The sequence below is a fragment of the Lampetra fluviatilis genome, unplaced genomic scaffold, assembly GCF_964198595.1.
Source record: "Lampetra fluviatilis unplaced genomic scaffold, kcLamFluv1.1 SCAFFOLD_798, whole genome shotgun sequence".
In the NCBI taxonomy this organism is placed as follows: Eukaryota; Metazoa; Chordata; class Hyperoartia; order Petromyzontiformes; family Petromyzontidae; genus Lampetra; species Lampetra fluviatilis.
In genome coordinates, this window is record NW_027621677.1 from 20,095 (window position 1) to 46,794 (window position 26,700).

General features: G+C 58.3%; 1 protein-coding gene across 1 annotated transcript in view; it reads left to right on the forward strand.

Moving 5' to 3' along the window:
* The window catches only part of LOC144955563 (tripeptidyl-peptidase 2-like), a gene marked incomplete at both ends in the record, with an annotated part of 35,129 nt that extends 10,523 nt beyond the window's left edge, over nt 1-24,606 (forward strand). Inside the window, 6 exons of the mRNA XM_078885740.1 lie at nt 366-537; nt 5,001-5,158; nt 12,774-12,850; nt 15,201-15,307; nt 23,187-23,341; nt 24,490-24,606. Coding sequence (XP_078741866.1) covers nt 366-537; nt 5,001-5,158; nt 12,774-12,850; nt 15,201-15,307; nt 23,187-23,341; nt 24,490-24,606 — 786 coding nt within the window. The remainder of the gene's footprint in view (nt 1-365; nt 538-5,000; nt 5,159-12,773; nt 12,851-15,200; nt 15,308-23,186; nt 23,342-24,489) is intronic.
* Between the last annotated feature and the right edge of the window lie 2,094 nt (nt 24,607-26,700).

The window sequence follows — 26,700 nt, forward strand, 5'->3', positions numbered from 1 at the left end:
CAGAGACCCACAGACTCATCACACTCACACACAGACTCACCACACAGAGACCCACAGACTCACCACACAGAGACCCACAGACTCACCACACAGAGACCCACAGACTCATCACACAGAGACCCGCAGACTCATCACACAGAGACCCACAGACTCATCACACAGAGACCCACAGACTCATCACACAGAGACCCACAGACTCACTCACACAGAGACCCACAGACTCATCACACAGAGACCCACAGACTCACCACACTCACACACAGACTCACCACACAGACACAGACTCACACACACACACACACGCAGACTCACCACACAGAGCCTCCCCTCCCCCTCCTCTCCCCGGCCTACCCCGGGTGGCCCAGGTGGACCGAGCGTTCGAGCTGCTGGTGGCGAGTGCGGGCTCTCCGTGCGCCCTGCTGCGCTTTGCTGCGAGCGTCGGATCCATGCGCGGAGTTTACCTGCGGGAGAGAGAGCAGCTGGGATCCGCTCACGAGTTCGGAGTGTCCATCGAGCCGTCGTTCCCCGAGGGCACCGGTGAGACACGGAGAGAGACACGGAGAGAGAGACACAGAGACAGAGAGACACACAGAGAGACAGAGAGAGACACAGAGAGAGCAGCTGGGATCCGCTCACGAGTACGGAGTGTCCATCGAGCCGTCGTTCCCCGAGGGCACCGGTGAGACACGGAGAGAGAGACAGAGAGAGAGACAGAGAGACACACAGAGAGAGACACAGCGAGAGACACAGAGACACACAGAGAGACACAGAGACCCAGACAGAGAGACACAGAGAGAGAGAGACACAGAGACACACAGACACAGAGAGACACAGAGAGAGAGACACAGAGACACAGAGAGAGACACAGAGAGACACACAGAGAGAGACACAGAGACACAGAGACACAGAGACACAGAGAGAGACACAGAGAGACACACAGAGAGAGACACAGAGACACAGAGACACAGAGAGAGACACAGAGAGAGACACAGAGAGAGACACAGAGACACAGACAGAGACACACAGAGACACAGAGAGAGAGACACAGAGACACAGAGAGAGAGACACAGAGACACAGAGAGAGACACAGAGACACAGACAGAGACACACAGAGACACAGAGAGAGACACAGAGACACAGAGACACAGAGAGAGACACAGAGAGAGACACAGAGAGAGACACAGAGAGAGACACAGAGAGAGACACAGAGACACAGAGACACAGAGAGAGACACACAGACACAGAGACACAGAGACACAGAGAGAGACACAGAGAGAGACACAGAGAGAGACACAGAGAGAGACACAGAGACACAGAGACACAGAGACACAGAGACACAGAGAGAGACACAGAGACACAGACAGAGACACACAGAGACACAGAGAGAGAGACACAGAGAGAGACACAGAGAGAGACACAGAGAGAGACACAGAGACACAGAGAGAGACACAGAGAGAGACACAGAGAGACACAGAGAGAGACACAGAGAGAGACACAGAGAGACACAGAGAGAGACACAGAGAGAGACACAGAGACACAGAGACACAGAGAGAGACACAGAGACACAGACAGAGACACACAGAGACACACAGAGAGAGACACAGAGACACAGAGAGAGACACAGAGAGAGACACAGAGAGAGACACAGAGACACACAGAGACACACAGAGACACAGAGAGAGACACACAGAGACACACAGAGACACACAGAGACACAGACAGAGACACACAGAGACCCAGACAGAGAGACACAGAGAGAGAGACACAGAGACACACAGACACAGAGAGACACAGAGACACACAGAGACACAGAGAGAGAGACACAGAGAGAGACACAGAGAGAGACACAGAGACACAGAGACACAGAGACACAGAGACACAGAGAGAGACACAGAGACACAGACAGAGACACACAGAGACACAGAGAGAGAGACACAGAGAGAGACACAGAGAGAGACACAGAGAGAGACACAGAGACACAGAGAGAGACACAGAGAGAGACACAGAGAGAGACACAGAGAGAGACACAGAGAGAGACACAGAGAGACACAGAGAGAGACACAGAGAGAGACACAGAGAGAGACACAGAGACACAGAGACACAGAGAGAGACACACAGACACAGAGACACAGAGACACAGAGAGAGACACAGAGACACAGACAGAGACACACAGAGACACACAGAGACACAGAGAGAGACACAGAGAGAGACACAGAGAGAGACACAGAGAGACACAGAGACACAGAGAGAGACACACAGAGACACAGACAGAGACACACAGAGACCCAGACAGAGAGACACAGAGAGAGAGACACAGAGACACACAGAGACACAGAGAGAGACACACAGAGACACAGACAGAGACACACAGAGACCCAGACAGAGAGACACAGAGAGAGAGACACAGAGACACACAGAGACACAGAGAGAGAGACACAGAGACACAGACAGAGACACACAGAGACCCAGACAGAGAGACACAGAGAGAGAGACACAGAGACACACAGAGACACAGAGAGAGAGACACAGAGACACAGACAGAGACACACAGAGACCCAGACAGAGAGACACAGAGAGAGACACACAGAGACACACAGAGACACAGAGAGAGAGACACAGAGACACAGAGAGAGAGACACAGAGACACACAGAGACACAGAGAGAGAGACACAGAGACACAGACAGAGACACACAGAGACCCAGACAGAGAGACACAGAGAGAGAGACACAGAGACACACAGACACAGAGAGAGAGACACAGAGACACAGACAGAGACACAGAGAGAGACACACAGACACAGAGAGACACAGAGAGAGACACAGAGAGAGACACAGAGAGAGACACAGAGACACAGAGAGAGACACAGAGACACACAGAGAGAGACACAGAGACACAGAGAGAGACACAGAGACACACAGAGAGAGACACAGAGACACAGAGAGAGACACAGAGAGAGACACAGAGACACAGACAGAGACACACAGAGACACACAGAGAGAGACACAGAGAGAGACACAGAGACACAGACAGAGACACACAGAGACACACAGAGAGAGACACAGAGACACACAGAGAGAGACACAGAGACACAGAGAGAGACACAGAGAGAGACACAGAGACACAGAGAGAGACACAGAGAGAGACACAGAGAGAGACACAGAGACACACAGAGAGAGACACAGAGAGAGACACAGAGACACAGAGAGAGACACAGAGACACACAGAGAGAGACACAGAGACACACAGAGAGAGACACAGAGACACAGAGAGAGACACAGAGAGAGACACAGAGACACAGAGAGAGACACAGAGACACAGAGAGAGACACAGAGACACAGAGAGAGACACAGAGAGAGACACAGAGACACAGACAGAGACACACAGAGACACACAGAGAGAGACACAGAGACACAGACAGAGACACACAGAGACACACAGAGAGAGACACAGAGACACAGAGAGAGACACAGAGACACAGAGAGAGACACAGAGACACACAGAGACACACAGAGAGAGACACAGAGACACAGAGAGAGACACAGAGACACAGAGAGAGACACAGAGACACACAGAGACACACAGAGAGAGACACAGAGACACAGACAGAGACACACAGAGACACAGAGAGAGAGACACGGAGAGAGACACAGAGAGATGCAGACACACAGAGAGACACAGAGAGACACAGAGACACGGAGAGACGCAGACACAGAGACGGAGAGAGATGGTCTCCACCGTGTCCCCCCTTATCTCCCTCCGTCTCCCCGTGTGTCCCCGTGTCCCCCGTGTCCCCCGTGTCCCACCGTCTCCCCGTGTCTCTCTCTCTCTCCGTGTCTCTCCGTGCCCCCCTCGCCGTGTCCCCCCCATCCCCCCCTTGTCCCCGTGTCTCTCCCCGTGTCTCCCCGTGTCTCTCTCTCTCCTCGTGTCTCTCTCTCTCCCCGTGTCTCCCCGTGTCTCTCTCTCTCCCCGTGTCTCTCCCCGTGTCTCTCCCCGTGTCTCACCGTGTCCCCCCCATCTCCCCGTGTCTCTCCCCGTGTCTCACCGTGTCTCACTGTGTCCCCCCCATCTCCCCGTGTCTCTCCCCGTGTCTCACCGTGTCCCCCCCCATCTCCCCCCCATCTCCCCCCCGTGTCTCTCCCCGTGTCTCCCCGCCGTGTCCCCCCATCCCCCCCCTGTCCCCGTGTCTCTCCCCGTGTCTCCCCGTGTCTCTCTCTCTCCTCGTGTCTCTCTCTCTCCCCGTGTCTCCCCGTGTCTCTCCCCGTGTCTCTCCCCCGTGTCTCTCCCCGTGTCTCACCGTGTCCCCCCCATCTCCCCGTGTCTCTCCCCGTGTCTCACCGTGTCCCCCCCATCTCCCCCCCATCTCCCCCCCGTGTCTCTCCCCGTGTCTCCCCACCGTGTCCCCCCGTGTCTCTCTCTCTCCCCGTGTCTCTCCCCGTGTCTCCCCGCCGTGTCTCCCCGTGTCTCTCTCTCTCCCCGTGTCTCTCCCCGTGTCTCCCCGCGTGTCCCCCCCGTGTCTCTCTCTCTCCCCGTGTCTCTCCCCGTGTCTCCCCGCCGTGTCTCCCCGTGTCTCTCTCTCTCCCCGTGTCTCTCCCCGTGTCTCCCCGCGTGTCCCCCCCGTGTCTCTCTCTCTCCCCGTGTCTCCCCCCGTGTCTCCCCATGTCTCTCTCTCTCCCCGTGTCTCTCCCCGTGTCTCCCCGCGTGTCCCCCCGTGTCTCTCTCTCTCCCCGTGTCTCCCCCCGTGTCTCCCCATGTCTCTCTCTCTCCCCGTGTCTCTCCCCGTGTCTCCCCGCGTGTCCCCCCGTGTCTCTCTCTCTCCCCGTGTCTCCCCCCGTGTCTCCCCGTGTCTCTCTCTCTCCCCGTGTCTCCCCGCGTGTCCCCCCGTGTCTCTCTCTCTCCCCGTGTCTCCCCCCGTGTCTCTCTCTCTCTCCCCGTGTCTCTCTCTCCCCCCGTGTCTCCCCCCGTGTCTCCCCGCCGTGTCCCCCCGCCGTGTCTGCGTAGGTAACGAGGTGAAGATCGCTCTGCAGCTGCACCTGGCTCTGGCGTGTGCAGCGCCGTGGGCGCGCTGCCCCTCGCACCTGGAGCTCATGAACCAGGCGAGGCACGTGTCACTGCAGGTCGACCCCCGGGGCCTGCCGGAGGGTCTGCATCACACAGAGGTAACCACCACACTCACACAGTGACACAGTGACACAGTGACACACACACAGTGACACACACACACACAGTGACACACACACAGTGACACACACACACACACAGTGACACAGTGACACAGTGACACACACACAGTGACACACACACACACAGTGACACACACACACACAGTGACACACACAGTGACGCACACACAGTGACACACACAGTGACACACACACAGTGACACACACAGTGACACACGCACAGTGACACACACAGTGACACACACAGTGACACACACACAGTGACACACACACAGTGACACACACAGTGACACACACACAGTGACACACACACACAGTGACACACACACACAGTGACACACACACACAGTGACACACACACAGTGACACACACAGTGACACACACACAGTGACACACACACACACAGTGACACACACACACAGTGACACACACACAGTGACACACACACACACACACAGTGACACACACACACAGTGACACACACACACAGTGACACACACACAGTGACACAGTGACACACACAATGACACACACAGTGACACACACACACACACACAGTGACACACACAGTGACACACATAGTGACACACACACACACACAGTGACACACACACACACAGTGACACACACACACAGTGACACACACACACAGTGACACACACACAGTGACACACACACACACAGTGACACACACACAGTGACACACACAGTGACACACACACAGTGACACACACACAGTGACACAGTGACACACACACAGTGACACACACACACACACAGTGACACACACACAGTGACACACACACACAGTGACACACACACACAGTGACACACTCACACAGTGACACACACACACACAGTGACACACACACACAGTGACACACACACACAGTGACACACACACACACAGTGACACACACACACAGTGACACACACACACACAGTGACACACACACAGTGACACACACACACAGGTACCACACAGTGACACACACACACACACAGTGACACACACACACACAGTGACACACACACACACAGTGACACACACACACACAGGTACCACACAGTGACACACACACACACACAGTGACACACACATACACAGTGACACACACACACACAGTGACACACACACACAGTGACACACACACAGTGACACACACACAGTGACACACACACACACAGGTACCACACAGTGACACACACACACACACAGTGACACACACAGTGACACACACACACACAGTGACACACACAGTGACACACACACACACAGTGACACAACAACAACAACCGCCATTCGCCACTAAGTGGCGGTGACGTCACCACGACGCTTGTGCCAGGCCATGTGCACCTTGAGGCCACGTGAAGTGTCGAACACCCGCTGGCAGGAGGTCACGGGGCAGACCCAGGTGCCACGGGTCGACTGACCGAGATGACCGAGATGACTGGCTGATGCACCACCTGTGCCCCCTACTGTGCCAACTTGCTGTGCTTTAGCCACCCGGCGCTCCGCTCGTTGTTGTGAGCGTCGCTCCTCCGCCCTCCGTTGTTGTTGGAGGGCGACTGCCTCCAACTGCCCAGTAGCGTCCTTCACGAGCCTCCTCCACTGAGGCCGATCTTGACACCGCTGGTACCAGTCATCGGCAAGTCCACTCAGCTCCACGTCCTCCTGTACCACATCACTCCATCTCTTCTCTAGCCCGTGCCGCGCCCGTTTAGCCCCCTCGATCCGGCCGAATAAAAGCTGTTTAGGCATGCGGTGGCTGGGCATGCGGGCTACATGACCCAGCCAACGCAGCCTTGCCTGCCGGAGGAGCTCACTGATGGGACTTTGCCCAGATCTTTCAAGGACTTGTGAGCTCCTCACACAATCCAGCCTGGTTAAACCCAGGATGGATCGTAGGCAGGCCAGCCTAAATGTTTCCAACCGGCGAAGATGCTCCACTAGGGGGGTCCACGTTTCGCAAGCATAGAGAAGGGAGGGAATGACCGTGGCCGAGAAGACCTGAAGCTTCGTGCGGAGCGACAGACCAGGTAGCTTCCACACAGCGTTACGCAACCGATGAAAAGATATTGCCGCTCGACTGATTCGGAGTGAGACCTCTGCTGATAAACTGGAGCCGGTCATGAGCACACTGCCCAGGTATGGGAAACTCTCCACTCTCTCCACAACTGCCCCATCACCGATTGGGAGTTGTGGGGGCGGAGTGCCCGATGGTACAAAATACCCAGGCAGGTGCTTAGTTTTGGTGGGGCTGATGGTAAGGCCCCACCTCTTAGTGGCACGCTCCAGTCTCAGCAGCAGCGTCTCCAACTCCTCTTCTGAATGAGCAGCTATTACCAAATCATCGGCATACATAACGTGGTTGACCAATAGGGAGCCATCCCTTGATCGCACCCGGGCGTCGATCAGCCTCCCATTGTATCTGTACCAAATGGTAATTCCCCCGGTACAGCTATTGAAGGCTTCACGAACTACGCAGTCGAAATAGATGTTAAATAATGTGGGAGCCAGAGGACATCCCTGTCGCACCCCAAGGTGTACAGGGAAAGGCTCCGACTCCCGGCCACGTAGTTTTACCCGGGCCCGCTCACCATCATGAAGGTCCTTAATGATCGTGAGCAGAGGGTCAGGGACTCCGAAAGCACGAAGAACAACCCAGAGCCCAGTCCTACTGATGGTATCATAGGCCTTGACCAGGTCAATAAAGCAGAGATGTAGGTCTTTTTGGAATTCCCTACACCTCTGCTGTAGCAGACGGACAGAAAATATGGCATCTGTGCAGGACCGCCCTTTCCTGAAACCACATTGGGGCTCCGCAAGCCTCTGTGACACACACAGTGACACACACACAGTGACACAGTGACACACACAGTGACACACACAGTGACGCAGTGACACACACACACACACAGTGACACACACACACACAGTGACACACACACAGTGACACACACACAGTGACACACACAGTGACACACACACACACAGTGACACACACACACACAGTGACACACACACACACAGTGACACACACACAGTGACACACACAGTGACACACACACAGTGACACACACACAGGTACCACACAGACAGGTACCACATCACACACACTTCACGTGGTAGCCTCAAGGTGCACATGGCCTGGCACAAGCGTCGTGGTGACGTCACCGCCACTTAGTGGCGAATGGCGGTTGTTGTTGTGTGTCTGTGTGTGTGTGTCTGTGTGTGTGTGTCTCTGTGTGTGTCTGTGTGTGTGTGTCTCTGTGTGTGTCTGTGTGTGTGTGTCTGTGTGTGTTTGTGTGTGTGTCTGTGTGCGTGTGTCTGTGTGTGTCTGTGTGTGTCTGTGTGCGTGTGTCTGTGTGTGTCTGTGTGTGTCTGTGTGTGTGTCTGTGTGTGTGTGTCTGTGTGTCTGTGTGTCTGTGTGTGTGTGTGAGTGTCTGTGTGTGTGTGTCAGTGTGTGTGTGTGTCTGTGTGTGTGTGTCTGTGTGTGTGTGTCTGTGTGTGTGTGTGTGTCTGTGTGTGTGTGTCTGTGTGTGTGTGTGTGTCTGTGTGTCCGGCAAAACAACCTCCTACCTCCTCGCGGTGCCGGACGGGCAACACTGTCGTGGGCAGTGCTGTGGGGGGAGGGCCAATGCCCATTGGCCTCTCCCCTCATGGCGTCTGTGACCACCACAGTGGCTAAACGGGGGCTCTGGACGGGTGCGAGGGGCTGGTAACCCCTCCACCTTCAATTAACCACCACTAAACTACGATTTAAACATAAACCTGTAATTAATAAGCTTGTGCCGGAGGCCCCGGGGGGTCAGGCTTTTATGACGTCTCCTGGCCAAACCCCATTTGGCGGAGCCAGGAGATTGAATTTTAACCCTCGGGGCTCCTCCAGTAACAACGAAAAACCATTGCGGATGGCCACGTGGAATGTTCGAACGCTCACTGCGGAGGAGAGGCTGCCACTCCTCTGTCGGGAGCTGGACCGGTACCGCCTGGATCTCTGTGGCATTCAGGAGGTCCGGTGGACCGGTTCTGGCTCCTGCCACCATGAGGGGTGGACAGTCCTCTACTCGGGGCAGGAGACTGCCAAACAACAGGGTGTGGCTCTTCTTCTGAACAAAAGAATGAAGGGGGCGTGGGAGCGTGGCGGTGAGGTGTGGGAAGCTGTAAGCCCCAGGATACTTTGGGCTCGCCTTCCCATCAACCAGAGGCGAGGAGTGGTGGTCGTGGTTACTTACGCCCCCACCGAAGACGAACATCCGTGGAGGGATGCAGGCAAAGCCGATGAGTCAGACGCTTTCTATGACCTACTGTCACAGGTGCTGGCTAAAGTGGCCACTCGGGACAGAGTCATCTTGTTGGGTGACTTCAATGCCCGAGTTGGTCATGATGCTGGCACCTGGTCTGGAGTGATTGGAAGGCATGGGCCAGATCAGCTCAATAACAACGGTAGGAGGCTGCTAGATTTCTGTGCAGCCCATGGGCTTGTAATTACCAACACGCTCTTCCGGCATCGGCGCATCCACACAACATCATGGATGCATGCCGGGTCCAAGCAAGAACATCTGCTGGACTACGTAGTGACGGACCAGCGGATGCGAGCCCATGTCCTTGACACCAGGACCTACCGTGGAGCTGATCTGCCCTCTGACCATCGACTAGTCATCTGTAAGATGCGCCTGCCATTCTTCCACTCCGGTGGTGGGTGTACACCCAGGATCCCATTCCAACCAAAAGTGGCCTGGTCTAAGTTAGCTGATGAAAGTTGCAAGCGAGAATTTCATCATCGCTTGCAGCTGGGGTTGGCATCGTCCCCCACTCCACCTGATGTCGAGGGTAAATGGGCGAGGTTTAAGACTGTGACTCATTCAGCTGCAATGGCTGCTTTGGGTACGCGGTCCAGACCTCCCCGGGAACCCTGGCTGACGGAGGAGGTGTTCAGGTTAATTGAGAAAAAGCGACAGGCCCACTCTCATCGCCTACAGCATCCCACGTCAGAGAATGAGGAGGTTTACCGCAGCCTTCGCTCGGAGGTTCGGAGAGCCGTAAGGCGCTGTAAGGATGGGTGGTGGTCGCGGGTTGCTGAGGAGATGGAGTCTGCCTCAGTGGCCCGCGATCACAAATCACTATTTAACTCCATCAAAAAAGTAACCTGCAGCGCCACACCTATTACCATCATTAGAGGAAAAAACGGTGATCCAATCTCCGACCCCCAGGAACAGGTTTGCAGATTTGCTGAGCATTTCTGTGAGGTCCTGGGGGAGGGAAAATCTCTCAGCCAGGAAAACATCATGGCACAAAGTGGGGATAACCCTGCTGAGGCTGCGGTGCCTCAAATATTGGAAGAGGTCACCCCCTGTGAGTGGCTGGCTGAGGTACCGGCTGTTGAGGAAGTACTGAGGGCGATCCGGAGTCTGAGACCAGGGAAGGCACCGGGCAGAGATGATCTCCCAGGCGAAATGCTGAGGGAGGGTGGCGTTTGTGCACAGACTGCCCTATATGACATCATAACAACAGTCTGGACCACTGGACGGGTTCCGCAGGACTGGAAGGATGCCCTGGTGGTCCCCCTCTTTAAGAAGGGGGACCGCACAGACTGTAACAACTACAGGGGCATCTCACTCCTCAGTGTGCCGGGTAAGGTCCTGGCAAGGATTATTCAACATCGCCTTGCTAGGCATGCTGAGGAGAGGCTTGCGGAGCCCCAATGTGGTTTCAGGAAAGGGCGGTCCTGCACAGATGCCATATTTTCTGTCCGTCTGCTACAGCAGAGGTGTAGGGAATTCCAAAAAGACCTACATCTCTGCTTTATTGACCTGGTCAAGGCCTATGATACCATCAGTAGGACTGGGCTCTGGGTTGTTCTTCGTGCTTTCGGAGTCCCTGACCCTCTGCTCACGATCATTAAGGACCTTCATGATGGTGAGCGGGCCCGGGTAAAACTACGTGGCCGGGAGTCGGAGCCTTTCCCTGTACACCTTGGGGTGCGACAGGGATGTCCTCTGGCTCCCACATTATTTAACATCTATTTCGACTGCGTAGTTCGTGAAGCCTTCAATAGCTGTACCGGGGGAATTACCATTTGGTACAGATATAATGGGAGGCTGATCGACGCCCGGGTGCGATCAAGGGATGGCTCCCTATTGGTCAACCACGTTATGTATGCCGATGATTTGGTAATAGCTGCTCATTCAGAAGAGGAGTTGGAGACGCTGCTGCTGAGGCTGGAGTGTGCCACTAAGAGGTGGGGCCTTACCATCAGCCCCACCAAAACTAAGCACCTGCCTGGGTATTTTGTACCATCGGGCACTCCGCCCCCACAACTCCCAATCGGTGATGGGGCAGTTGTGGAGAGAGTAGAGAGTTTCCCATACCTGGGCAGTGTGCTCATGACCAGCTCCAGTTTATCAGCAGAGGTCTCACTCCGAATCAGTCGAGCGGCAATATCTTTTCATCGGTTGCGTAACGCTGTGTGGAAGCTACCTGGTCTGTCGCTCCGCACGAAGCTTCAGGTCTTCTCGGCCACGGTCATTCCCTCCCTTCTCTACGCTTGCGAAACGTGGACCCCCCTAGTGGAGCATCTTCGCCGGTTGGAAACATTTAGGCTGGCCTGCCTACGATCCATCCTGGGTTTGACCAGGCTGGATTGTGTGAGGAGCTCACAAGTCCTTGAAAGATCTGGGCAAAGTCCCATCAGTGAGCTCCTCCGGCAGGCAAGGCTGCGTTGGCTGGGTCATGTAGCCCGCATGCCCAGCCACCGCATGCCTAAACAGCTTTTGTTCGGCCGGATCGAGGGGGCTAAACGGGCGCGGCACGGGCTAGAGAAGAGATGGAGTGATGTGGTACAGGAGGACGTGGAGCTGAGTGGACTTGCCGATGACTGGTACCAGCGGTGTCAAGATCGGCCTCAGTGGAGGAGGCTCGTGAAGGACGCTACTGGGCAGTTGGAGGCAGTCGCCCTCCAACAACAACGGAGGGCGGAGGAGCGACGCTCACAACAACGAGCGGAGCGCCGGGTGGCTAAAGCACAGCAAGTTGGCACAGTAGGGGGCACAGGTGGTGCATCAGCCAGTCATCTCGGTCATCTCGGTCAGTCGACCCGTGGCACCTGGGTCTGCCCCGTGACCTCCTGCCAGCGGGCGTTCGACACTTCACGTGGCCTCAAGGTGCACATGGCCTGGCACAAGCGTCGTGGTGACGTCACCGCCACTTAGTGGCGAATGGCGGTTGTTGTTGTGTCTGTGTGTCTGTGTGTGTGTGGGAGCGGTAGTGTAGTGGTCAGCGCGCTGCGCTATGAACCTGGCGACCCGGGTTCGATTCCCGCTCATGGCCAACACCACCGGTGACGATTATCTGAACCAATCCTGGGCCTCCCCTAGGTCGACTCAACCTCAGATGAGTACCTGCTGCGGTGTGTAACCATCGCCACTGGGGAGACAAAGGCGGCCGGGCGTGGTGCTGGCCACCCACCCCCTCGTGTGCCACAGCGCCGGTAGCCTTCATAGGCGCTGCTGCTACTCGCTAACAGCACTTGCCCCAACAGTCTGGTCGAGGCTACACGGGGGACCTCTGTCTTTGTCTTTGTTCAGCTCTGCGCCTACAACATCGCGAGCCCCCAGATGGGTCCACTGGTCCGGTTCCCCATCACGGTCATCGTACCCACTCGGTACGCTCAGCAACACACCCCTCACCGTGTGGGTCTCTGCGCGGTGAGTCTGTGGGTCTCTGTGTGAGTCTGTGGGTCTCTGTGTGATGAGTCTGTGGGTCTCTGTGTGATGAGTTTGTGGGTCTCTGTGTGGTGAGTCTGTGGGTCTCTGCGCGGTGAGTCTGTGGGTGTCTGTGTGAGTCTGTGGGTCTCTGTGTGGTGAGTCTGTGTGAGTCTGTGGGTGTCTGTGTGAGTCTGTGGGTGTCTGTGCGGTGAGTCTGTGGGTGTCTGTGTGAGTCTGTGGGTCTCTGTGTGAGTCTGTGGGTGTCTGTGCGGTGAGTCTGTGGGTGTCTGTGTGAGTCTGTGGGTCTCTGTGTGAGTCTGTGGGTGTCTGTGTGAGTCTGTGGGTCTCTGTGTGAGTCTGTGGGTGTCTGTGTGAGTCTGTGGGTCTCTGCGCGGTGAGTCTGTGGGTCTCTGTGGGTCTCTGTGGTGAGTCTGTGGGTCTCTGTGTGGTGAGTCTGTGGGTCTCTGTGATGAGTCTGTGGGTCTCTGTGTGGTGAGTCTGTGGGTCTCTGTGGTGAGTCTGTGGGTCTCTGTGGTGAGTCTGTGGGTGTCTGTGCGGTTAGTCTGTGGGTCTCTGTGTAAGTCTGTGGGTCTCTGTGGTGAGTCTGTGGATCTCTGTGTGAGTCTGTGGGTTTCTGTGGGGTGAGTCTGTGGGTCTCTCCGTGGTGAGTCTGGGGGTCTCTGTGTGATGAGTCTGTGGATCTCTGTGTGAGTCTGTGGGTCTCTGTGTGGTGAGTCTGTGGGTCTCTGCGTGGTGAGTCTGTGGGTCTCTGTGTGAGTCTGTGGGTCTCTGTGTGATGAGTCTGTGGGTGTCTGTGTGAGTCTGTGGGTCTCTGTGCGGTGAGTCTGTGGGTCTCTGTGTGGTGAGTCTGTGGGTATCTGTGTGATGAGTCTGTGGGTCTCTGTGTGGTGAGTCTGTGGGTCTCTGTGTGATGAGTCTGTGGGTGTCTGTGTGAGTCTGTGGGTCTCTGTGCGGTGAGTCTGTGGGTCTCTGTGTGGTGAGTCTGTGGGTCTCTGTGTGATGAGTCTGTGGGTCTCTGTGTGGTGAGTCTGTGGGTCTCTGTGTGATGAGTCTGTGGGTCTCTGTGTGGTGAGTCTGTGGGTCTCTGTGTGATGAGTCTGTGGGTCTCTGTGTGATGAGTCTGTGGGTCTCTGTGTGATGAGTCTATGGGTCTCTGTGTGGTGAGTCTGTGGGTCTCTGTGTGATGAGTCTGTGGGTCTCTGTGTGGTGAGTCTGTGGGTCTCTGCGCGGTGAGTCTGTGGGTCTCTGTGTGGTGAGTCTGTGGATCTCTGTGTGAGTCTGTGGGTCTCTGTGTGGTGAGTCTGTGGGTCTCTGTGTGATGAGTCTGTGGGTCTCTGTGTGGTGAGTCTGTGGGTCTCTGTGTGATGAGTCTATGGGTCTCTGTGGTGAGTCTGTGGGTCTCTGTGTGGTGAGTCTGTGGGTCTCTGTGGTGAGTCTGTGGGTCTCTGTGTGGTGAGTCTGTGGGTCTCTGTGTGGTGAGTCTGTGGGTCTCTGTGTGATGAGTCTGTGGATCTCTGTGTGGTGAGTCTGTGGGTCTCTGTGTGGTGAGTCTGTGGGTCTCTGTGTGGTGAGTGTGGGTCTCTGTGTGGTGAGTCTGTGGGTCTCTGTGTGGTGAGTCTGTGGGTCTCTGTGGTGAGTCTGTGGGTCTCTGTGTGGTGAGTCTGTGGGTCTCTGTGTGATGAGTCTGTGGGTCTCTGTGTGGTGAGTCTGTGGGTCTCTGCGCGGTGAGTCTGTGGGTCTCTGCGTGGTGAGTCTGTGGGTGTCTGTGTGAGTCTGTGGGTGTCTGTGTGAGTCTGTGGGTCTCTGTGTGATGAGTCTGTGGGTCTCTGTGTGATGAGTCTGTGGGTCTCTGTGGTGAGTCTGTGGGTCTCTGTGTGGTGAGTCTGTGGGTCTCTGTGTGATGAGTCTGTGGGTCTCTGTGTGGTGAGTCTGTGGGTCTCTGTGTGATGAGTCTATGGGTCTCTGTGTGGTGAGTCTGTGGGTCTCTGTGTGGTGAGTCTGTGGGTCTCTGTGTGGTGAGTCTGTGGGTCTCTGTGTGGTGAGTCTGTGGGTCTCTGTGTGATGAGTCTGTGGGTCTCTGTGTGGTGAGTCTGTGGGTCTCTGTGTGGTGAGTCTGTGGATCTCTGTGTGGTGATATTGTTGATGATGCTTCTGCTGATGATGAAGATGCTGCTGCTGCATTTGCTGATGCTGCTGCTGATCGTGGTACCTGCTGGTACTGCTGGTACTGACTGTGGTACTCGCCGTGGTACTCGCCGTGGTACTCGCTGGTACTGGCGGTTGCAGGGTGACCCAGGAGAGTAACTTTGAGCGTCTGTGGAGCGGCGCCGTCTTCAAGCCGGGCCAGCTGCAACGTCACTTCCTGGAGGTGCCCCAAGGGGCCACGTGGGCTGGTGAGTGGGTGGGTGAGTGGGTGGGTGGGTGGGTGAGTGGGTGGGTGGGTGGGTGAGTGGGTGGGTGAGTGGGTGAGTGGGTGGGTGGGTGAGTGGGTGGGTGAGTAGGTGGGTGGGTGAGTGGGTGGGTGGGTGAGTGGGTGGGTGAGTGGGTGGGTGAGTGGGTGGGTGAGTGGGTGGGTGAGTGGCTGGGTGAGTGGGTGGGTGAGTGGGTGAGTGAGTGGGGTGAGTGGGTGGGTGAGTGAGTGGGTGGGTGAGTGTGTGAGTGGGCGAGTGGGTGGGTGAGTGGGCGGGTGGGTGAGTGGGTGGGTGGGTGGGTGAGTGAGTGAGTGAGTGTGTGAGTGGGTGGGTGAGTGGGTGGGTGAGTGAGTGGGTGGGTGGGTGGGTGGGTGAGTGGGTGGGTGAGTGGGTGGGTGGATGGGTGGGTGGGTGAGTGGGTGGGTGGGTGAGTGAGTGAGTGGGAGAGTGGGTGGGTGGGTGGTGAGTGAGTGAGTGGGTGAGTGGGTGGGTGAGTGGGTGAGTGGGTGCGTGAGTGGGTGAGTGAGTGAGTGAGTGTGTGAGTGGGCGAGTGGGTGGGTGAGTGGGTGAGTGGGTGGGTGGGTGAGTGGGTGGGTGGGTGGGTGAGTGGGTGGGTGGGTGGGTGAGTGGGTGGGTGGGTGAGTGAGTGAGTGAGTCGGTGGGTGGGTGGGTGGGTGAGTGAGTGAGTGAGTGGGTGGGTGGGTGGTGAGTGAGTGAGTGAGTGGGTGAGTGGGTGAGTGAGTGGGTGAGTGAGTGGGTGAGTGGGTGAGTGAGTGGGTGAGTGGGTGGGTGAGTGAGTGGGTGGGTGGGTGAGTGTGTGAGTGGGTGGGTGAGTGGGTGGGTGGGTGAGTGGGTGGGTGGGTGAGTGGGTGGGTGGGTGAGTGGGTGAGTGGGTGGGTGAGTGGGTGGGTGAGTGGGTGGGTGGGTGAGTGGGGTGGGTGGGTGGGTGGGTGGGTGGGTGAGTGGGTGGGTGGGTGAGTGGGTGGGTGGGTGAGTGGGTGGGTGGGTGGGTGGGTGAGTGGGTGGGTGAGTGGGTGGGTGGGTGGGTGGGTGGGTGAGTGTGTGAGTGGGTGGGTGAGTGGGGTGGGTGGGTGGGTGGGTGAGTGGGTGGGTGGGTGGGTGGGTGCGTGGGTGGGTCTGTGGGTGGGTGAGTGAGTGGGTGGGTGGGTGAGTGGGTGGGTGGGTGGGTGGGTGAGTGGGTGAGTGGGTGGGTGAGTGGGTGGGTGGGTGAGTGGGTGAGTGGGTGGGTGGGTGTGTGGGTGAGTGGGTGGGTGGGTGGGTGTGTGAGTGGGTGAGTGGGTGGGTGAGTGGGTGGGTGGGTGAGTGAGTGAGTGAGTGGGTGAGTGAGTGAGTGAGTGGGTGGGTTAGTGGGTGTGTGAGTGGGTGGGTGAGTGGGTGAGTGGGTGGGTGAGTGAGTGGGTGGGTGAGTGGGTGAGTGGGTGGGTGAGTGAGTGGGTGGGTGGGTGAGTGAGTGAGTGGGTGGGTGGGTGGGTGGGTGGGTGAGTGGGTGGGTGGGTGAGTGGGTGAGTGGGTGGGTGGGTGAGTGGGTGAGTGGGTGGGTGAGTGAGTGGGTGGGTTGGTGAGTGGGTGGGTGAGTGGGTGAGTGAGTGGGTGGGTGGGTGGGTGAGTGGGTGGGTGAGTGGGTGGGTGGGTGAGTGGGCCGGTGAGTGGGCCGGTGAGTGAGTGGGTGGGTGAGTGGGTGGGTGGGTGAGTGGGTGGGTGAGTGGGTGAGTGGGCGGGTGGGTGAGTGGGTGAGTGGGCGGGTGAGTGAGTGAGTGAGTGAGTGGGTGGGTGAGTGGGTGGGTGAGTGGGTGGGTGGGTGAGTGGGTGGGTGAGTGAGTGGGTGAGTGGGTGGGTGAGTGAGTGGGTGGGTGGGTGAGTGGGTGGGTGAGTGGGTGGGTGGGTGGGTGAGTGAGTGAGTGGGTGGGTTGGTGGGTGGGTGGGTGAGTGGGTGGGTGTGTGGGTGGGTGAGTATGTGGGTGTGTGGGTGGGTGGGTGAGTGGGTGGGTGGGTGAGTGGGTGGGTGGGTGTGTGCATGGGTGGGTGAGTGGGTGGGTGAGTGGGTGGGTGGGTGGGTGAGTGAGTGTGTGGGTGGGTGGGTGAGTGGGTGAGTGGGTGAGTGGGTGGGTGAGTGGGTGGGTGAGTGAGTGGGTGAATGGGTGGGTGAGTGGGTGGGTGGGTGGGTGGGTGAGTGGATGAGTGGGTGGGTGAGTGGGTGGGTGGGTGGGTGAGTGGATGAGTGGGTGAGTGGGTGGGTGAGTGGGTGTGTGGGTGGGTGGGTGAGTGGGTGAGTGGGTGGGTGAGTGGGTGGGTGGGTGGGTGAGTGGGTGAGTGGGTGAGTGGGTGGGTGAGTGGGTGTGTGGGTGGGTGGGTGAGTGGGTGAGTGGGTGGGTGAGTGGGTGGGTGGGTGGGTGAGTGGATGAGTGGGTGAGTGAGTGAGTGAGTGGGTGGGTGGGTGAGTGAGTGTGTGGGTGAGTGGGTGAGTGAGTGTGTGGGTGAGTGGGTGAGTGAGTGGGTGGGTGTGTGTGTGGGTGGGTGAGTTAGTGAGTGTGTGAGTGAGTGTGTGGGTGAGTTAGTGAGTGTGTGAGTGTGTGGATGAGTGAGCGAGTGACTGAGTGAGCGAGCGAGTGACTGAGTGACTGAGCGAGTGAGTGACTGAGCGAGTGACTGAGTGACTGAGCGAGCGAGTGACTGAGCGAGTGTGTGAGTGACTGAGCGAGCGAGTGACTGAGTGACTGAGCGAGCGAGTGACTGAGAGACGGACTGAGTGTGTAGTGAGCGAGTGACTGAGCGAGCGAGTGACTGAGCGAGTGACTGAGCGAGCGAGTGTGTGAGTGTGTAGTGAGCGAGTGACTGAGCGAGCGAGTGACTGAGCGAGTGTGTGAGTGTGTAGTGAGCGAGTGACTGAGCGAGCGAGTGACTGAGCGAGTGTGTGAGTGTGTAGTGAGCGAGTGACTGAGCGAGCGAGTGACTGAGCGAGTGACTGAGCGAGCGAGTGACTGAGCGAGTGTGTGAGTGTGTAAGTGAGCGAGTGACTGAGCGAGTGTGTGAGTGACTGAGCGAGTGACTGAGCGAGCGAGTGACTGAGCGAGTGTGTGAGTGTGTAAGTGAGCGAGTGACTGAGTGACTGAGCGAGCGAGTGACTGAGCGAGCGACTGAGTGTGTAGTGAGTGAGTGACCGAGCGAGCGAGTGACTGAGCGAGCGAGTGACTGAGCGAGTGTGTGAGTGACTGAGCGAGCGAGTGACTGAGCGAGTGACTGAGTGACTGACCGAGCGAGTGACTGAGAGAGGGACTGAGTGTGTAGTGAGTGAGTGACTGAGCGAGCGAGTGACTGAGCGAGCGAGTGACTGAGCGAGTGACTGAGCGAGCGAGTGACTGAGCGAGTGTGTGAGTGTGTAGTGAGCGAGTGACTGAGCGAGCGAGTGACTGAGCGAGCGAGTGACTGAGCGAGTGACTGAGCGAGCGAGTGACTTAGCGAGTGTGTGAGTGTGTAAGTGAGCGAGTGACTGAGCGAGTGTGTGAGTGACTGAGCGAGCGAGTGACTGAGCGAGTGACTGAGTGACTGAGCGAGCGAGTGACTGAGCGAGTGTGTGAGTGTGTAGTGAGCGAGTGACTGAGCGAGCGAGTGACTGAGCGAGCGAGTGACTGAGCGAGCGACTGAGCGAGCGAGTGACTGAGCGAGCGACTGAGTGTGTAGTGAGCGAGTGACTGAGCGAGCGAGTGACTGAGCGAGTGACTGAGCGAGCGAGTGACTGAGCGAGTGTGTGAGTGTGTAAGCGAGCGAGTGACTGAGCGAGTGACTGAGCGAGCGAGTGACTGAGCGAGTGTGTGAGTGTGTAAGTGAGCGAGTGACTAAGCGAGTGTGTGAGTGACTGAGCGAGCGAGTGACTGAGCGAGTGACTGAGTGACTGAGCGAGCGAGTGACTGAGCGAGCGACTGAGTGTGTAGTGAGTGAGTGACCGAGCGAGCGAGTGACTGAGCGAGCGAGTGACTGAGCGAGCGAGTGACTGAGCGAGTGTGTGAGTGTGTAGTGAGCGAGTGACTGAGCGAGCGAGTGACTGAGCGAGCGAGTGACTGAGCGAGCGAGTGACTGAGCGAGTGTGTGAGTGTGTAAGTGAGCGAGTGACTGAGCGAGTGTGTGAGTGACTGAGCGAGCGAGTGACTGAGCGAGTGACTGAGTGACTGACCGAGCGAGTGACTGAGAGAGGGACTGAGTGTGTAGTGAGTGAGTGACTGAGCGAGCGAGTGACTGAGCGAGCGAGTGACTGAGCGAGTGACTGAGCGAGCGAGTGACTGAGCGAGTGTGTGAGTGTGTAGTGAGCGAGTGACTGAGCGAGCGAGTGACTGAGCGAGCGAGTGACTGAGCGAGTGACTGAGCGAGCGAGTGACTTAGCGAGTGTGTGAGTGTGTAAGTGAGCGAGTGACTGAGCGAGTGTGTGAGTGACTGAGCGAGCGAGTGACTGAGCGAGTGACTGAGTGACTGAGCGAGCGAGTGACTGAGCGAGTGTGTGAGTGTGTAGTGAGCGAGTGACTGAGCGAGCGAGTGACTGAGCGAGCGAGTGACTGAGCGAGCGACTGAGCGAGCGAGTGACTGAGCGAGCGACTGAGTGTGTAGTGAGCGAGTGACTGAGCGAGCGAGTGACTGAGCGAGTGACTGAGCGAGCGAGTGACTGAGCGAGTGTGTGAGTGTGTAAGCGAGCGAGTGACTGAGCGAGTGACTGAGCGAGCGAGTGACTGAGCGAGTGTGTGAGTGTGTAAGTGAGCGAGTGACTGAGCGAGTGTGTGAGTGACTGAGCGAGCGAGTGACTGAGCGAGTGACTGAGTGACTGAGCGAGCGAGTGACTGAGCGAGCGACTGAGTGTGTAGTGAGTGAGTGACCGAGCGAGCGAGTGACTGAGCGAGCGAGTGACTGAGCGAGCGAGTGACTGAGCGAGTGTGTGAGTGTGTAGTGAGCGAGTGACTGAGCGAGCGAGTGACTGAGCGAGCGAGTGACTGAGCGAGCGAGTGACTGAGCGAGTGTGTGAGTGTGTAAGTGAGCGAGTGACTGAGCGAGTGTGTGAGTGACTGAGCGAGCGAGTGACTGAGCGAGTGACTGAGTGACTGAGCGAGCGAGTGACTGAGCGAGCGACTGAGTGTGTAGTGAGTGAGTGACCGAGCGAGCGAGTGACTGAGCGAGCGAGTGACTGAGCGAGTGACTGAGTGAGCGAGTGACTGAGCGAGTGTGTGAGTGTGTAGTGAGCGAGTGACTGAGCGAGCGAGTGACTGAGCGAGCGAGTGACTGAGCGAGCGAGTGACTGAGCGAGCGAGTGACTGAGCGAGCGAGTGACTGAGCGAGTGACTGAGTGAGCGAGTGACTGAGCGAGTGTGTGAGTGTGTAGTGAGCGAGTGACTGAGCGAGCGAGTGACTGAGCGAGCGAGTGACTGAGCGAGCGAGTGACTGAGCGAGCGAGTGACTCAGCGAGTGACTGAGCGAGCGAGTGACTTAGCGAGTGTGTGAGTGTGTAAGTGAGCGAGTGACTGAGCGAGTGTGTGAGTGACTGAGCGAGCGAGTGACTGAGCGAGTGACTGAGTGACTGAGCGAGCGAGTGACTGAGCGAGCGACTGAGTGTGTAGTGAGTGAGTGACCGAGCGAGCGAGTGACTGAGCGAGCGAGTGACTGAGCGAGCGAGTGACTGAGCGAGTGTGTGAGTGTGTAGTGAGCGAGTGACTGAGCGAGCGAGTGACTGAGCGAGTGACTGAGCGAGTGACTGAGCGAGTGACTGAGTGACTGAGCGAGCGAGTGACTGAGCGAGCGACTGAGTGTGTAGTGAGTGAGTGACCGAGCGAGCGAGTGACTGAGCGAGCGAGTGACTGAGCGAGCGAGTGACTGAGCGAGTGTGTGAGTGTGTAGTGAGCGAGTGACTGAGCGAGCGAGTGACTGAGCGAGCGAGTGACTGAGCGAGCGAGTGACTGAGCGAGTGTGTGAGTGTGTAAGTGAGCGAGTGACTGAGCGAGTGTGTGAGTGACTGAGCGAGCGAGTGACTGAGCGAGTGACTGAGTGACTGAGCGAGCGAGTGACTGAGCGAGCGACTGAGTGTGTAGTGAGTGAGTGACCGAGCGAGCGAGTGACTGAGCGAGCGAGTGACTGAGCGAGTGACTGAGTGAGCGAGTGACTGAGCGAGTGTGTGAGTGTGTAGTGAGCGAGTGACTGAGCGAGCGAGTGACTGAGCGAGCGAGTGACTGAGCGAGCGAGTGACTGAGCGAGCGAGTGACTGAGCGAGCGAGTGACTGAGCGAGTGACTGAGTGAGCGAGTGACTGAGCGAGTGTGTGAGTGTGTAGTGAGCGAGTGACTGAGCGAGCGAGTGACTGAGCGAGCGAGTGACTGAGCGAGCGAGTGACTGAGCGAGCGAGTGACTCAGCGAGTGACTGAGCGAGCGAGTGACTTAGCGAGTGTGTGAGTGTGTAAGTGAGCGAGTGACTGAGCGAGTGTGTGAGTGACTGAGCGAGCGAGTGACTGAGCGAGTGACTGAGTGACTGAGCGAGCGAGTGACTGAGCGAGCGACTGAGTGTGTAGTGAGTGAGTGACCGAGCGAGCGAGTGACTGAGCGAGCGAGTGACTGAGCGAGCGAGTGACTGAGCGAGTGTGTGAGTGTGTAGTGAGCGAGTGACTGAGCGAGCGAGTGACTGAGCGAGTGACTGAGCGAGTGACTGAGCGAGCGACTGAGCGAGCGAGTGACTGAGCGAGTGTGTGAGTGTGTAAGTGAGCGAGTGACTGAGCGAGTGTGTGAGTGTGTAAGTGAGCGAGTGACTGAGCGAGTGTGTGAGTGACTGAGCGAGCGAGTGACTGAGCGAGCGAGTGACTGAGCGAGTGTGTGAGTGTGTAAGTGAGCGAGTGACTGAGCGAGTGTGTGAGTGACTGAGCGAGCGAGTGACTGAGCGAGCGACTGAGTGTGTAGTGAGTGAGTGACCGAGCGAGCGAGTGACTGAGCGAGTGACTGAGCGAGCGAGTGACTGAGCGAGCGAGTGACTGAGCGAGTGTGTGAGTGTGTAGTGAGCGAGTGACTGAGCGAGCGAGTGACTGAGCGAGTGACTGAGCGAGCGAGTGACTGAGCGAGCGAGTGACTGAGCGAGTGTGTGAGTGTGTAAGTGAGCGAGTGACTGAGCGAGTGTGTGAGTGACTGAGCGAGCGAGTGACTGAGCGAGTGACTGAGCGAGCGAGTGACTGAGCGAGCGACTGAGTGTGTAGTGAGTGAGTGACTGAGCGAGCGAGTGACTGAGCGAGTGACTGAGCGAGCGAGTGACTGTGCGATCGAGTGACTGAGCGAGCGAGTGACTGAGCGAGTGTGTGAGTCTGTAGTGAGCGAGTGACTGAGCGAGCGAGTGACTGAGCGAGTGACTGAGCGAGCGAGTGACTGAGCGAGTGTGTGAGTGTGTAAGTGAGCGAGTGACTGAGCGAGTGTGTGAGTGACTGAGCGAGCGAGTGACTTAGTGAGTGACTGAGTGACTGAGCGAGCGAGTGACTGAGCGAGTGACTGAGCGAGCGAGTGACTGAGCGAGTGACTGAGCGAGCGAGTGACTGAGCGAGTGACTGAGCGAGTGACTGAGCGAGCGAGTGACTGAGCGAGTGACTGAGCGAGCGAGTGACTGAGCGAGTGACTGAGCGAGCGAGTGACTGAGCGAGTGACTGAGCGAGCGAGTGACTGAGCGAGTGACTGAGCGAGTGACTGAGCGAGTGTGTGAGTGTGTAAGTGAGCGAGTGACTGAGCGAGTGTGTGAGTGACTGAGCGAGCGAGTGACTTAGTGAGTGACTGAGTGACTGACTGTGCGAGTGACTGAGTGACTGAGTGTGTGCGTCACCCCCCTCCCCCTGTGAGTGCAGAGCTGTCCCTCTCGTCGCTGTGCGGGGACTGCACCTCGCGCTTCGTGCTGCACACCGTGCAGCTGCGTCGCCTGCGCGCCTTCCGCTCGCACGAGTTCTACCGCTGCTGCTCGCTGCCCAGTCGCGGCAGCGTGGTGGAGCACTTCCCTGTGCTCGTGAGAGACTCAGTCACTCACTCACTCGCTCGCTCGCTCAGTCGCTCAGTCACTCACTCGCTCACTCAGTCACTCGCTCACTCACTCACACACTCACGTGCCTTCCGCTCGCACGAGTTCTACCGCTGCTGCTCGCTGCCCAGTCGCGGCACCGTGGTGGAGCACTTCCCTGTGCTCGTGAGAGACTCAGTCACTCAGTCACTTGCTCAGTCAGTCAGTGACTCAGTCACTCACTCACTCACACACACACTCACTCACACACACACACTCACACACTCGCTCGCTCGCTCGCTCGCTCACTCGCTCACTCGCTCACTCGCTCAGTCACTCGCTCACTCGCTCACTCACTCGCTCACTCACTCGCTCGCTCACTCGCTCAGTCACTCAGTCATTCACTTAGTCGCTCACTCACTCAGTCGGTCAGTCGCTCAGTCACTTACTCGCTCACTCACTCGCTCAGTCGCTCAGTCACTCGCTCACTCACTCGCTCATTCACTCACTCAGTCACTCACTCGCTCACTCGCTCGTTCACTCACTCACTCACTCACACATTCGCTCGCTCACTGGAGATAATTCACGCGACCACGGGCATCAGTGTCGGGATCAAACCCGCGACCTCCTGTGTACCAGGCGAGGTAGTTAACATCTTCTAGTCACCACGGCAACCCTGGCTACACGCCCACCGCCAACACCGCCACCACCACCAACACCACCACCACCACCCTCGCCACCATTACCACCGCCACCACCAACACCGCCGCCACCACCACCACCCTCACCACCACCACCACCATCGCCACCACCACTCCACCACCATCGCCACCACCACCACCACCGTCACCGCCACCACCTCCACCACCACCACCAACACCTCCACCACCCCCACCAACGCCACCACCATCACCACCTCCACCACCCTCACCGCCGCCACCACCTTCACCACCACCACCACCGCCACCACCGCCCTCAACATCACCACCACCACCGCCATCACCACCTCCACTACCCCCACCACAACCACCGCCACCACCACCGCCACCACCACCGCCAACCCCACCACCGCCACCACCACCATCACCCCCACCACCACCACCACCGCCGACCCACCGCCGTTTTGCCGTTTACTTGAATCCATCTGTGCGGCGCAGGAGGGACGCACCCTGGAGCTGTGCGTGGCGCGCTGGTGGGCGTCCCTGGGGGATGTCGAGGTGGAGTATCGCATCAGCTTCCACGGCCTGAAGCCCAGTCCCAGCGTCCTGCACATGGTGAGTGTGGGACAGAGACACAGAGACACGGGGGGACACGGGGGAGACACGGGGGAGACACGGGGGAGACACGGGGGAGACACGGGGGGGACACGGGGGAGACACGGGGGAGACACGGGGGGGACACGGGGGGGACACGGGGGGGACACGGGGGGGACACGGGGAGACACGGGGGGGACACGGGGAGACACGGGGGAGACACGGGGAGACACGGGGGAGACACGGGGGGGACACGGGGGGACACGGGGAGACACGGGGGAGACACGGGGGAGACACGGGGGGGACACGGGGAGACACGGGGGAGACACGGGGGGGACACGGGGGAGACACGGGGGGGACACGGGGGGGACACGGGGGGGACACGGGGGGGACACGGGGGGGACACGGGGGGGACACGGGGGGGACACGGGGGGGACACGGGGGGGGACACGGGGGGGACACGGGGGGGACACGGGGTGGACACGGGGGGGACACGGGGGGGACACGGGGGGGACACGGGGGGGACACGGGGGGGACACGGGGGGGACACGGGGGGGACACGGGGGGGACACGGGGGGGACACGGGGGGGACACGGGGGGGACACGGGGGGGACACGGGGGAGACACGGGGGAGACACGGGGGAGACACGGGGGAGACACGGGGGAGACACGGGGGAGACACGGGGGAGACACGGGGGAGACACGGGGGAGACACGGGGGAGACACGGGGGAGACACGGGGGAGACACGGGGGAGACACGGGGGAGACACGGGGGAGACACGGGGGAGACACGGGGGAGACACGGGGGAGACACGGGGGAGACACGGGGGAGACACGGGGGAGACACGGGGGAGACACGGGGGAGACACGGGGGAGACACGGGGGAGACACGGGGGAGACACGGGGGAGACACGGGGGAGACACGGGGGAGACACGGGGGAGACACGGGGGAGACACGGGGGAGACACGGGGGAGACACGGGGGAGACACGGGGGAGACACGGGGGAGACACGGGGGAGACACGGGGGAGACACGGGGGAGACACGGGGGAGACACGGGGGAGACACGGGGGAGACACGGGGGAGACACGGGGGAGACACGGGGGAGACACGGGGGAGACACGGGGGAGACACGGGGGAGACACGGGGGAGACACGGGGGAGACACGGGGGAGACACGGGGGAGACACGGGGGAGACACGGGGGAGACACGGGGGAGACACGGGGGAGACACGGGGGAGACACGGGGGAGACACGGGGGAGACACGGGGGAGACACGGGGGAGACACGGGGGAGACACGGGGGAGACACGGGGGAGACACGGGGGAGACACGGGGGAGACACGGGGGAGACACGGGGGAGACACGGGGGAGACACGGGGGAGACACGGGGGAGACACGGGGGAGACACGGGGGAGACACGGGGGAGACACGGGGGAGACACGGGGGAGACACGTGTGATATGCCTTGTGTGTGACGCCGTGTGTATGTGTGTGTGTGACGCCGTGTGTGTGTGTATGTGCGTGTGTGTGACGCCGTGTGTATGTGTGTGTGTGACGCCGTGTGTGACTGTGTGACTGTGTGTGTGTGTAGGTGGCGAGTGACGGTGTGATGCGAGTTGATGTGGTGTGTGTGTGTGTGTGTGATGCTGTGTGTGTGACGCTGTGTGTGTGTGACGCTGTATGTATGTATGTGTGACTGTGTGTGTATGTGTGTGTGTATGTATGTGTGTGTATGTGTGTGTATGTGTGTATGTGTGTGTGTGTGTGTGACTGTGTGTATGTGTGTGTGTATGTGTCTGTGTGTGTATGTGTGTGTGTCTGTGTGTGTATGTGTGTGTGTGTGTGACTGTGTGTGTGTATGTGTGTGTGTGTGTATGTGTGTGTATGTGTGTATGTGTGTGTGTGACTGTGTGTATGTGTGTGTGTATGTGTGTGTGTGTGTGTATGTATGTGTATGTGTGTGTATGTGTGTGTGTGACTGTGTGTATGTGTGTGTGTATGTGTATGTGTGTGTATGTGTGTGTGTGACTGTGTGTATGTGTGTGTGTATGTGTATGTGTGTGTATGTGTGTGTATGTGTGTGTATGTGTGTATGTGTGTATGTGTGTGTATGTGT